Here is a 12699-nt window from a genome sequence, read left to right as displayed (position 1 = left end):
TCCTGCTCCTCAGTCGGTGATGCAGCGTAGCAATTCCTGAAAATACTCTGGAGAATGAGATCCTCTGTTTTTTTTGTTTTAGCCACTTAGCCAGAACACTACACAAGGGCCTGTAACTATTAGCTTAAGGTCTAGCTTGCTCTAGCAAGTATATTCTTGCTTTTTCATAATGCACAGGAGAACCAAAAGGGTTGGAGGTGTTTCTTTACCAGTCACATATGATTTTAATTTTCTTCCTTTTTTTCCTGGAATACTAGACAAACAGTGGGATACAAAAAAAAAAATCACAAGAGACTTCTGTATGAAGAGCTGAAAAGAATAAGCAGAGCAATCTTCAATCCTGAATAAAGTAGGCTTCAAAACAGACAACAAACTGTGACAATCCTGAGAAATAATTTGCTTTTTTTAAAAAATCTACATCCCTCCTCCTCCTGTCATTTGTATCTCTAAAAGTAAGACTGCAACAGTACTATAAATTTGAAAAAGTTCAAGCTATGTAAATTCTAGGATTGGAAACCAGTATTTTTTAACAATCTTCTAACTGCACTACAGGCAATGCAAGACTTATATTTCACTGTTACTGAAATAAATTGTGCCATTACATTTTTCAAAATCCTGCTCTCATCTTTCTCTCTCTAAAACTACCTTTCTACTCTACCCACATATCATAAGGAAATTATTTTTTCTTCCTTAAATTACTCTTATCTCTAACCAAATGAAAATCCTCTGAGTTCTTCCTGCATCCCTTCAAACCTTATTCTCTAGCTCTGTGTTGGCTCTGTAGAAACGACAACTCTCAAGACCTTCAGTTCCTATTAGCTAGGAATTACCTTCCCTAACCTCTGCCTCTGTTTGTCATACTATGAAACATTATTTTCAAGTACAAGAGAGCAAAAAGGATGTTACCCAAGAAAGCAAGTCCTCCCCAATTTGGCCAATAACAGAAGTCTCGTTCCTTTTTCGGACAGCTTTCATCTGATCGTTCAATGCAACTTGGGAAAAAAAGAAGGGGGCAATTTTATTAGTACTGCTCAATTTGTTTCCTTACTTTTCAGATATTTGTATCCAGAATTCCAGCTGAGAATACAAAGCTGAACAGCACTTCAGCTGCTCTTACCATGAAGCCCAAGGATATCCTCCAGATTTGAAAAGATTTTCCGTTTGTCACTAGAGTTCAGGATCCCTTCGCGCGTGACACGCTGGTAGAAGACATTATGCAGAACCTTCAGCGTGCGGACATGAGCTCTCTCGGTGTAAAATAATTCTGAACAGAGAGGGGAAAGGAGGATTTTAACTATCTACTTAAAGAGGATCCAAATGTGGAGCAAACAGAAGTCCCTTGCTGGCCCATATTCCAGCCTGCTCCAGAATGGAGCCACGCTCTGCTATATTTCCGTGTTTGAAAGAACAGAGGAGCCAGTTGATTCACAATTCCCCATTTACCCCAAACAAACAGTGAACTCTTAGCAGCTCATACAGCCACCCAGTGTTCTGCAAGATTGCAAGACCTGAAATTGAGAAGCTTTGAAGATGAAGCTTGGTGGTAGCTTTCCATTTGCATCATGTGCTTTCCAATGGCTTAGGCAGTGCCTCTTGCTGTCTTTTATAGAACATGATACTGCAAACTGGCCTTTCAGTGTCAAACTACTTATTATCATTTATTTCTTCTCCAAGGACTGGACCAGTCTCATCTCAGTATACTTTTCAGTAAGAAGTACAAGTTTCACACACACGAACTCTGCAAACCAGAAGCAACAGATGGCCACTGCTGTGAGCAGATTAGTGAAGAAAGATCTAGTTTTACATTTTAAGAACTTCAGTGCTCCAGAAGACAGGTTTCAACTTTGTGCTTAGTACGCTAGGAAAAAATACCAATCTTACCATTAATCACTTCTTGCCGCTTGATTTCATAGGGTTTCAGCCCCATCAACACTTCTCGGCTCACAAGTTGCTGCCAGTTGGGAGGGTCCGTGTCCATATCAAAATCATATAGCTCATCTTCACTTTGTACATCTGCGAAACCAACACTGTCCATCCTAACATGAAAAAAATATGTCAGACAGTTCCCATTTGAGGCATGGATGTAAGGAAGAAAGAAGAGAAAAATCTAAGAATATATATCACTTGTAAAGCACTATGAATATGAGAGCATCCAGAACAGCTGGAGGCTGTTGGATATCTAAACCTACAGGCACATTTTCTAATTTTGCCCTTTACAGAACGAGTGAATATCTGTTCTTACAGTATTTCCATAACCCTCCTTTTAATGATGCAGATAAAATAATTTGCTTGAAGTCAAATACCAAGTCCGTGAACAGGCAGGTTACAATTTCTTTCCTCCATCTATCTGCAGATACACAGCTAACAGCAATATGCACGTTTAAAAAGAAAATGGGGAAACCTCAACTCCTTAACCCATCAATTCAAATCAGTAGATACAATAACCACTATACTTCACTCACAGGTCAAAGCGCTTATCTGCATATGATTCACTCCACCTGTCCTATATATGGATGCCAGTGTCTCATTTCATGTATGCGTTATTTAAGAAAAGGAGAGATCATGCAGACAATTGTACTGGCTCAGAACAGTGAACACAACTGCATTCTATGTCATAAACTATCAAAACCTCAACAAATTCAGTGAATTTCAAGCATTCATAAGTATACTCACTTGCGAAAAGGCTTTGGTGTTCCCATGTCAACCATTCTGCAAAAAACAAAATAAATTATTAGGGAAGCTTATGCAAGAATTTCGCCCCGCTCAGACATTAAGCATAACTCCAGAATAAAGGCTTAACCTCCTAACTAGAACATTTTGTCCATCTGTCACCCTCGCCCTCCTGACATAGTTTTCTACTACTACCATAGTAGCGGACACACACCAGCATTTCCTACTTCCACCAATAACATTTAGTACAAACGATGCCACTAACAGTTCCAAGGACTAAGTTTCAACGGGCATTGTCACACTGACTCTCTTCCAAGGCTCAAGCAACCAGGGCACCATAGTTACCTCTCTGACTCTCCCTCCTCCTCTTGCAAGTTTTCCAAAGGAGATGGGAATTCAAAGGTACTATTAGGTGTGCGGGGTGTGCCATCCACACAGTCACTAGCAGGTGGAGCTTCTCCAGTCTGCTTCACACCTAAACAGAGTAAGTATGAAATGTCAAGAACCGCACCAAACTAGAGTACGTTAGCGAACATCACAGCCTCTTCATAGCCTCTTGACTCACAGCCTCATTTCAGCTTAGAGCCTGAGGAACTGAATTCCTAGGTTGGTAGGAAAAATCTCTGGGACAAATGTTTCCAGATGACACTGACCTGTGCTTACAAAAGCAGGCATCTGAGACTGTTTTTTTTTCTTTTCTGTTAGATGATCCAATGCCACAGTGATAGAACCCACCTAACAATTTCTGGCCACGACAGGATTTCCTAATTTGAACCACAGACTAAATCAGAAAAGATGACTAAGGCAAGAAAGATCATGCCTAATGATATAGAAACATTTCCTAATTTGTCAAGTTTGTTGCATCAGAACAGTGCTTTGCATATCCCATTCACAACACGATCTTTAATCATTCCTCTTTGCTAGTACCATCCTACCTGTTTCACTGTCCTTGTTTCCATCTGGAGAGGAAAAGGGACCAGTTGCCAAAGGAGACATTGGGTTGGCAGGTGGGTATGGCACATCTGTTCCATCACTGGAGGACCCACTCTGGCGCATCTTGCTAGAATCTGGTGGCTCTGGGCTAACAGAAGACGCTGTAGGTAAGTGCTTTGGATGGCGGGGCTTCTGCATGTCCATGGCTCTGCCAACTAAACAAACACAGAGCCATTACATTGCTGAAAGAGCTTTTGACTGTTTTCAGCAATGAAGAGAGGAAGCATTTTCGGAGAAAATTAAGTTTGTGTGTCTTCACATCTTAGTATGCGTGTCAATCCATCTTAGTATGGATTTTTAAGACAGCAGAGACTTCATCTGCCTTTCAGACTAATAGTTAGAGAACATGTATTTCCTTGCCTGACATACTTGCACTGCTATCATGTCGACTTGGTCTCCTTGGTGGGCCCAGAATATTAGGAAAGCCTCTTCTCTTTCCTTTTTCCTCTCCTTCTTTCTCTTTCTTGATACTTTGCTGCAGTTAATATACAACAAAGAAAAGCAAAGCAAACAGATCACTCATTTGTTCAAATCCAATTCTTTAAAACAGCAGCAGTTGGGTACAAGAGAATTTTATTTCTAACAAGTTATTGAGAAGTCAACATCCTGCAGCATCAGAGGCAAAGACAGCCTATGGACCCAGCACCCATGCTGGGCAGCTTCAAACAAATGCACTCTGGCCACAACACTACTACCTTGATCTTTGGCAAGAAACCAATACGGCCACGCTTCTGCTCCAGGTTCCGAGGTTCTTTAACTTTGACTCCCAGGTGTTTCATGTAAGTAAGAATCACATACTGCATTGTGGAACTGCCAACGATATTTAAAAAAAAAAAAAAAAAGATGGAGGATAAGGAGAAACGTATAGGGGAAAATACATTTTGCCACGAAAATGAAAAGGGTCAAATCGAAAGGTTCTATTGAGAAATTAACCATTTTTGGATTAAAACAACATAGCAATTTTTTTTTTTAATATGGAACAAACTGTCACAGACACTGGAAAGACTCAGCCAATATCAGAATTTGTCTTTTTGTAAACAAAAGATGGAGTATATAAAAGGCGTACCAGCCTAGGAGGTAAAAATAAAATTTTGATAATTACACAGAAGGTCCCAAAATGATAATATTAAATACACATTTGAAGTCACATTATAGTTTTGAGTTATGGTAAAAATAAGTAACAGTAAAAGGTATGGTTGCTATAAAGAGTACAGTAAAAGCTACCCAGATGGTTGTGCACATACAAGGCAAGGCACATACTGAAAATAAATGCTAGACCAGACTGAAACAGCTACAAAACAAAACCAAAAGAAACATGGAACTCTCAGTGACAGTAACTTTTCCAAATCTGAAACAAGGGCAACAAACTTCAGAATGTGAAGTTGTTGATGCTCTGAATTCAAATTAATTATGCCAGGGGATTTAGGAAATGAGAGCTTGTGGCTACAGCCAGCAGAGGGCTGTCCTGTTCTGTTCAGCAGAACACAGCCAGCTGTGGGGTTCTTACTTCCCAGACTAAGCCCACAAAACTTCTGTTACCTCTTGTCTTCTTCCAAAGGCTGAGATGTCATCCTAAAAACAAGAAAGAATTTAAAAACTCAAAAACTAATTAACACCCAGTCACATCCACCCAGAGCATCAGCAGTCATGTTCAAAGTGTCCTTTTTGAACATCAGAGAGTCCCAGGGGGTGGGGGGGGAAGTAAACAAAAATGAAGGTTCAGTTGGGAAAATTGGATCCAGCTCACATTAAAAGAAAAAAATGGGCTCTGAAGCTATGGGTTTCTTACAACCCAAAAAAAAAGGACTCTGATCTGCACAAGCTGATAATGGAAGCATTTCATATGCTATTTGAACTCTTTGAAAAGATATATGGACTTACCTAGCTATATTAGCTTACTCTTGGCTATCATTACTCAAACATATGTTGATAGCAAACAGGGGAAGCAATGAAACACAGTGATGTCAAATTGCTTCTAGTTCCCAATTCCTTTGCTCTGCTGTTGTCAGGTTCAGGGTAGAACCTTTTTTACCCCCACAATTATACTTGCTGTTACTCACAAGACTTCCTCAATTTTAGCAATAATCTGTTCTGCACATGCTCTTTCCTTCTCCACCGCATTCCGGTCACGAACTCTTTCTGCATCCAGCTTGGTTAGCTCTCCTTCTGCCAGGGTCAATCCCATACTACGTTTCTGCCTGAAAAACACGGAGAGGGAAGCATCACTTGAAATTGAATACTGACGTGTAAGAAGGAAAAGCAACTTCTTGACATTCAGAATGTCAAACAGGTTTCTTTGTTGGTTTCTGTATAAAAGTGGAGAAGTCATGACATTTCTCTCTAACATTTGCGCTCACTGTAAAACATAGCTAAGATGGCCTTTGGAGGGATAAAGTTGTATGATACTGATAAAGAGAGGCAGACATTGCAAGAGTCAAGAAAAAACAGTCACTCTTTTTGCAGTGTGCCAGGTTGTATATTTGAAGCATATACTTGAATTGAGACATTTTTAGGTACGAAAAAGTCCATTATTCAACACTTGTCTTGGTATAATGTGTCATGTTGGCACAGAGCTCTTGACTCCATATGAAAGGGCATACTAATTATCAAATTCTACTCTACACCCATGACAGCTTTCTAAAATGGATAATTCCGTGCCCAAAGGGGAGAGGGAAGGAAAAAAGGAGAAGGAAAAAAAAAATATATAAGCCGATTATAAACACAGTAAGAAGGATTTATATAACATCACCCAAGTAACAATCCTCTGAAATTGCCTCGAATAGTTTCAGGCAATGAAGAAGCCAAGCTCTAAAACTGAGCTTGCAATGGATTACTTGCAACTCAGTCTCAAAAAACATTAAAGGATTGGTCACAGGGTGACCCTGGAGGACCCTTTTCAGTCCAAGATGAATTACTATGTCCCTTGAGTGTGCACTTCACCTGTATTGTGTGTGACATGTTGACTGAGGGCAGGTATGAATTAAACAAAAACTACACAGACAACTGTTGTTACCTGAAATCTTCCAGATTTCTTTGAACTTCTGGACAGACTTTATCTTGCATAGTTTGTATAAACTGGCGATGAAGCTCTTCAGGAATGAGTTCTGGCCGCCTTCTGTCTGTAAGTCAGAAAAGCTAATAGATTATTCTTTTGAGAACAGTCCTCTCCACCTCAGAATAAAGTAAATCACATGTACATTTCAACCCATCCAGGAAAACCCTTTTGCCTTTCATTCGCTGATTACTTCAGCACATTAGGTCTAAGCAGCTTTGGTCACATCTACTATCATACTAAATAATGTACATGCCAATGCGGCAAATGCCTCCCACCACTTATGTGCTCATCAGAGCATGCACTATGCCCTCCCCAAGAAAGAGAAATAGTATTTGTCTCTCCCTATAGCATGACACCATATCTTGGAAGTAACCCCAAGCACATTTCAGAAACTTGCTCGGACCGCCTCAGACAGTAGAAACTGCAGAAATAGATAGCCAAGGCAAAAACATCCTACCTAGTTCTAAGGAGATTTCATCTGGAACTGGAACTTTCAGATTCTGCAAAGGAAAAGAAAGAGAACATCCACAACCAACACTATTCTAATGAAACACACAGTACAAAACATACAAGAAAATCTCCACAAAAGCTGAAATCACACAACCTGAACATCTGAATTTATTAAGAGGGAGACTCCCATCCTGAATATATATTACACAAGGATTGTTTCATCCAAACATGTAGTACTAGCCTCTGCTATACTATCTGGTAGTCCAATTCATGACAGTAAAGAAGTTTCTCAGGTTTTCCAACAGACAAATAAAATTTCCCAACCCTTGCAATAGCCACATCAATACATGCAGCAATTATTAACTAAAAGGCAATGTATAACTGCTAAAGCTTGCTTACATATCACAGAACTATTTCTCCTACGAGGCAATGCCTCCCTGTGATTTATTGAGTTACCAGGCATCTGAGGCTATACGCTATTCATTTTGCCATATTCACTGGTAACTTTTAAACAAATACAATTTTATTTTGGAGGACTTAAATAACTCCTTATTTTTTCCAGTTCAGGAGAATGGAGAAAGGTAAAAGTCAACTTGCTAGATATGCCTGAAAATGAAAGAAATGACTGGAACCTACTGCAGCTCGGTCCAAGAAAAACTGGTAAAACTCAAGGAAGACACGCCGAGTCTCTTTGGAGTTGGTCTGCTTGTACAAGTCTGTGTAAAGGTAGCACAACTGTGGGAAACAGAGGGGGAAGAAATTAAGTGATACCATGAGAACTCTTCTAACATCTCTAAGTTTTCTTTCAAACATTTCAAGGAATTCAAAAATTTCAAGAAAAATTGCTAGATTGAAACTCTTCCTAGCTACCTTCAGCCATCTAGAGTGCTCATGTAACCTCAGCTAGGCTGCTCTGGGAGTCAGTGGAGAAAGGAAGCGAGGTGGGGGGCATGGAGAGAGAGAGAGAGAGATCAGACCTTCCCCATAAACAACTAATCCCACCACCTTAAGGTGGAATTAAATGCTTTCAAGAGCTAAATACTTATTTGTAAACAGCTAAATGTAAGGGACACAGTTTTCTTCACGGTTCTCTTCATTTATCTGAAATACTCCCATGCCTGCACACGATCTGCATTTCTCTCCTTCCCAATCCAGCCATGTCACTAACAATGCTACACAAGAACAAAGAGATCCAGATACACTCTGGTTAAGACTACCACTTTGAGACACGGAAACAATTCCAGATCATCTTACCAACGCTGCAGGGTCAAACTGGGACACCACATGATGTAGAAGAACAGCCAGGTGAGCTGGGCGAGATTTCAGGAGCTCAATGTTTTGGAAACAGCTGCATTGTCCATTAATCTGTAAATATACATGGAAACTATCTGAATTATTCAAAAAAGTTACTGTGAGAAAAACCAAGAAACTTTGTTCCAGCAGCTTAGCTCCTCATTTGTTTAATTAAAATAAAAACTGATCAATTCTGGAACCTTTGTGATGCCATTCTAGCATCCCAGAAAGCGCTTACAATAGAAACACTTCTTTTAAATACTCTCCTGAACAGTGAGTAAAATGAAATACAATTCAGAGCAAAGGACACTGAAAATAACTCAGAATAAATATGTCAAAAGCCACAGTAGCTATATTGCTGTGACAATAATGCAGAACTCAATAGAAACTAAACAAGCAAAAGAAAATTAAATAAGGAAAATTAATTGTGTGAAGTTGTGTGTACAAAGAAAGAAAGTGTGAAGTTAAGAGAAGAAAGAAAGAGTAACAGAAAGAATCAAAGATGGCATATTGTCAAAAACTCCCCAAGTGTTTTTATTTGGCACGATCAGCTGTAACAGGAATCACATTCTCTAATTCTCAATTCACCACACAAGAACTGCTCAATAAAAACAAGTCATGGAGCACCTGCAGTTTCGGCACAGAGAAACAGAACTTTGGTCAAGGGAGAAAGGGGTTGACTGAGGCTAAAAGTCATTCCCACCTGCTCCTGTTCAGTGTCAAAGTCATCATCCTCTGCTCCAATGATCTGAGGCCCCACTCGGGATAAAGGACTTCCAACACTGGACTGGGAATCCTGGGGTGAGTTGGGAGCAAGAGAAGTGAAGAGAAGGAAGAAAAATACAGTGCTATTACTCTCTTGGCACAGCAAACCTTCTTTACCAAGTTAGAGATGTTACTATAATTTTTATTCTCCTTCTCAAAACTCAATGGAAACCTGAGTCTGTCCTCAACCTTGTTTGCAGTTGCAAGATCCCCTTACAGATGCTTCTCCTTACAAAAGGATCTCCTTACAAATCTCCTTTTGTAAGATCTCTCTGCAAAAGCTTCTGAATGCTTACAAATGCATTCAGAAACATTACATCAGACAATTCAACACCAACTGCATCATCTACAGACATTAGAACACTAAGCACGTGGCATATATCAAATGTCATCTTAGTTCAAACAGAGAAATACGACTCTGGAAAGTCAACCTGATGAGGTGAAGAATACTTCAGAAGGCATCCTAAGGAAGACAGTAACATGTTCAGATGGGTTTTCACTTTCTGCTATGTTCCACTTTTACCTACTTTTGAGGCCATCCCTGATAATGCCAGCCTCATAATGACTATCCTAAAGAAAAAACTGTTTCGTTTACTGCTGGAATCAGTGAACAAAATATGTGCCACTGCTCTACCTATTTTAGGTCCAGCTGTTTTACTGCTGATTATATATTTGTCACCTCTAAATGGGCCTGATCTTAAGCTCCATAAGCATTTACTCAGCTAATTAACTTTCCCTGCACAATTTTAATTGCATTTTATTTTCTAAAGCAAAGTTTATGCCTGCTACATCTAGAAAGCAGGGAAAACCAGCAAGGTTTTAATGGCTCCATTACAGGAGATGGTGATGTGACACTATGTTTTGGACTCACAGTATCTTGGACCTCAGTCTTTTCTGGGCTCTCATCCAGATAAATCCGCTCCTTCAAACCACTGCGAGGACTCTGGGAAAGAAGGAAGTTCAGTTCTGGTGAGTACCAGACAGGATTAAGTTTATTAGGAAGACAGCTATACACTTTGTTCTGCATTTACTATATGCAAACATGAGTGATATCTAGTCAGATTTGAAGTTGGAGAAGGAATGTTTCAAAATAGAGTCATGTTATGTTCACATTTTGGAGGTATATCTGACTCACCTTCTTTTTACTTCCAACTGCCAGTACGAATTTAGCTCCCACATCCTTAAGTTAAACAACAAACTTAGGCCAAAACCCAAGTACAGAGTCTCAAGTCCTCTGCGCTAATCAGATAGTGGATTAATTAAGGATTAGGCGTTAAGGCACTCCAATAGGGAGACCACACGAGCAAACAGATTGGCAACTAATGAGCGAACAGACTAAAAGCCTTTATTGTTGGCAATAAGTGAAGCTTATTTGGTAGAAGTAAAGCTCTTCCCCACTTTCATGGCAACTTGCCCACGGACTGGATCTGAGTCACAGCTACCACAATTGGAATATTACCATACTCTTAAAAGATGCTCTAATTGCCATCTCTCAGTTCTGAGAAAGATGCTGGCATCCATCTTTCTTTGTCTGGTTACAGCAATTGTGCCTGGAAAATCTAATCCTGGATAAAAACCCCAAACCCATACTATTTCTTTCGCAATCCCTAATGGAAGTCCAATATAGTACGCTTCCTCAGGTGTGTCTTGAGAAACCTATTTGAGTAATACACAGATGTACTGTCTCTCAGTAACAATGTATGATACACAGGATGACACAAACATAAATAATCTGCACAAGAAAACCAAATCCAAAAGCTATAGAAGCAGAGCTGTTCAAGACTCACATCAGCAATGTCACTGTTTGGTCGGGAGGGGCTGTCTCCGCTGTAATCCAGTTTGCTCACACAATCGCCGCTCTCTGTCTCTACTTCACTGATCTGCAGCGATTCCGTCACAGACCTGGAGGACAAGACTCCATCCTAAAAAGATAAAAGTGAGTTGAGAGACAGCACAGAGGAAGCAGAATATTTCAAGAGACAATCCTCAAACCTTAGCCCAGTTAGTTCGCATTATTTATAAAACTTTCTTCATGTATCTAGAAAAGGCTGCAACGCTTTCCTAAGAGAAGACAACAGGAAATCACACCACGTTTTCAGGACTTTAATGTTACAGGCAGAGGAAAAAAAGGAAAAAGAATACCACCTACATTGTTTTGTTTTTTCAAAAGTAGAAGGAAAGCTGTTTTAAGCTTCCAGTTATTCATTCTCCACTGTAAGAATTACTTCACAGGTTTCATTTAAGTTGTATTGACAGACAGAGTAATAAACACATCATCATTTGCACTTAATGTTTTAAAAGCAGGTTTTTACAGAAAATTTGAAAGTCCATTGTCACGTTTACTTCATATACTGACATTGCACTGTATTGCTTGACAGCCTCTGCAAGCCTAAGTACAAGTCTCAACTCTAGAGGGTGCAATTTGCCTGTACAAGCACGGAAGAGCATAACGGGGAACTCCTGGTTGCCCAGAACACCATCATCCCCCAAGAATTTTCACCCAGAACATACCACAGAGAAGCCCAACACATTCTGTTACCTGAGTACAGCCTGTGGCTTTGGACAACTGCTCTTGCAGCTGAGGAATGTGCTTCTTCGCTTCCTGTATCTCTTTGAGCAGTCGTGTAGTGGGTGATCGGCTATACTCTTCTTGCAGAGACTGAAAAAGAATTTTACAGGCTTTCACCCAGTATCTCCTCAATATCAACACTTAGAAGTACAGCCTACTACTTATCTTCATTCCATTTACACACCTTAAATAATAAACAGCATATCTGCACAGCAAGTAGATGCTACAGAATGTCCATTTTATATAGCTCTCCTCTCTCTCTTGCCATAAGGAAATAACTGTATTCTAGAGATTTATTGAAATTTCTCAGTAAGAGTCAAAGATGCTTACTTGCCCAAGGATTAGATCAGTTTGACGTACATGTACATTTCCACTTAAGAAATCTCCCTCCATTTTTTTCTTACTCTATAAAGGATTAAAAACTCAAGAGCTGATCAGGAACAGTGATTAGATTTCTGGTGTTAGGCAGGTATCTAGAAAAGCTAAGCTGAAACACAAGCTATCCAACGGAATGTTGAAGATCTTAAGTAGTGATTCAACAACCAGCCTTCGTATTTGCATCATACTTTCCTCCACCCCTCTCCAACTCATGCAACTCCAGTACCTGCAGCCGCTCCTGCTCTTTCTGTAGCATCTTTCTCAGAATCTCCACCTTCTGGTTGTGGACAATATTATTCTCCTCCTAGAAAATACAGAGAGATTAAGGGTCAGGGTTTTTGGTGGAGCTGGGAAGAAAGATAAGGAAAACGAATAAGCCCACTTTTCACTTACTTCCTAAGCACAGGCTCTGAAAAACCCTACAAGAAGCAATTCAAGTTTCTAAATCCTATCCTAGGTATTCTTTCCTACTTTTGAATGTAGCTATCAACACTAAAAAAAAAAAAAAAAGACAGATCAAAAGTTT

At 39.8% G+C, this 12699-nt stretch overlaps 1 protein-coding gene across 1 annotated transcript in view; it reads right to left on the bottom strand.

The window, feature by feature from the left end:
* Positions 1-12699, bottom strand: part of ARHGEF12 (Rho guanine nucleotide exchange factor (GEF) 12) — a 40115-nt gene that overhangs the window by 15295 nt on the left and 12121 nt on the right. Inside the window, exons 8-26 of the mRNA XM_010083143.1 lie at positions 12400-12477; positions 11766-11885; positions 11014-11148; positions 10098-10169; positions 9165-9257; positions 8423-8533; positions 7805-7903; positions 7176-7218; positions 6677-6782; positions 5724-5861; positions 5203-5235; positions 4359-4473; positions 4033-4138; positions 3606-3818; positions 3016-3145; positions 2674-2709; positions 1882-2036; positions 1118-1264; positions 907-992 (exon numbers count right to left, since the gene is read on the bottom strand). Of these exons, the coding sequence (XP_010081445.1) occupies positions 907-992; positions 1118-1264; positions 1882-2036; positions 2674-2709; positions 3016-3145; positions 3606-3818; positions 4033-4138; positions 4359-4473; positions 5203-5235; positions 5724-5861; positions 6677-6782; positions 7176-7218; positions 7805-7903; positions 8423-8533; positions 9165-9257; positions 10098-10169; positions 11014-11148; positions 11766-11885; positions 12400-12477 (2016 nt within the window). The remainder of the gene's footprint in view (positions 1-906; positions 993-1117; positions 1265-1881; positions 2037-2673; positions 2710-3015; positions 3146-3605; positions 3819-4032; positions 4139-4358; positions 4474-5202; positions 5236-5723; positions 5862-6676; positions 6783-7175; positions 7219-7804; positions 7904-8422; positions 8534-9164; positions 9258-10097; positions 10170-11013; positions 11149-11765; positions 11886-12399; positions 12478-12699) is intronic.

This window comes from Pterocles gutturalis, unplaced genomic scaffold, assembly GCF_000699245.1.
Source record: "Pterocles gutturalis isolate BGI_N339 unplaced genomic scaffold, ASM69924v1 scaffold21595, whole genome shotgun sequence".
In the NCBI taxonomy this organism is placed as follows: Eukaryota; Metazoa; Chordata; class Aves; order Pterocliformes; family Pteroclidae; genus Pterocles; species Pterocles gutturalis.
The sequence above is the reverse complement of the archived record's forward strand: the minus strand, read 5'-3'. Positions and strand labels throughout refer to the sequence as shown.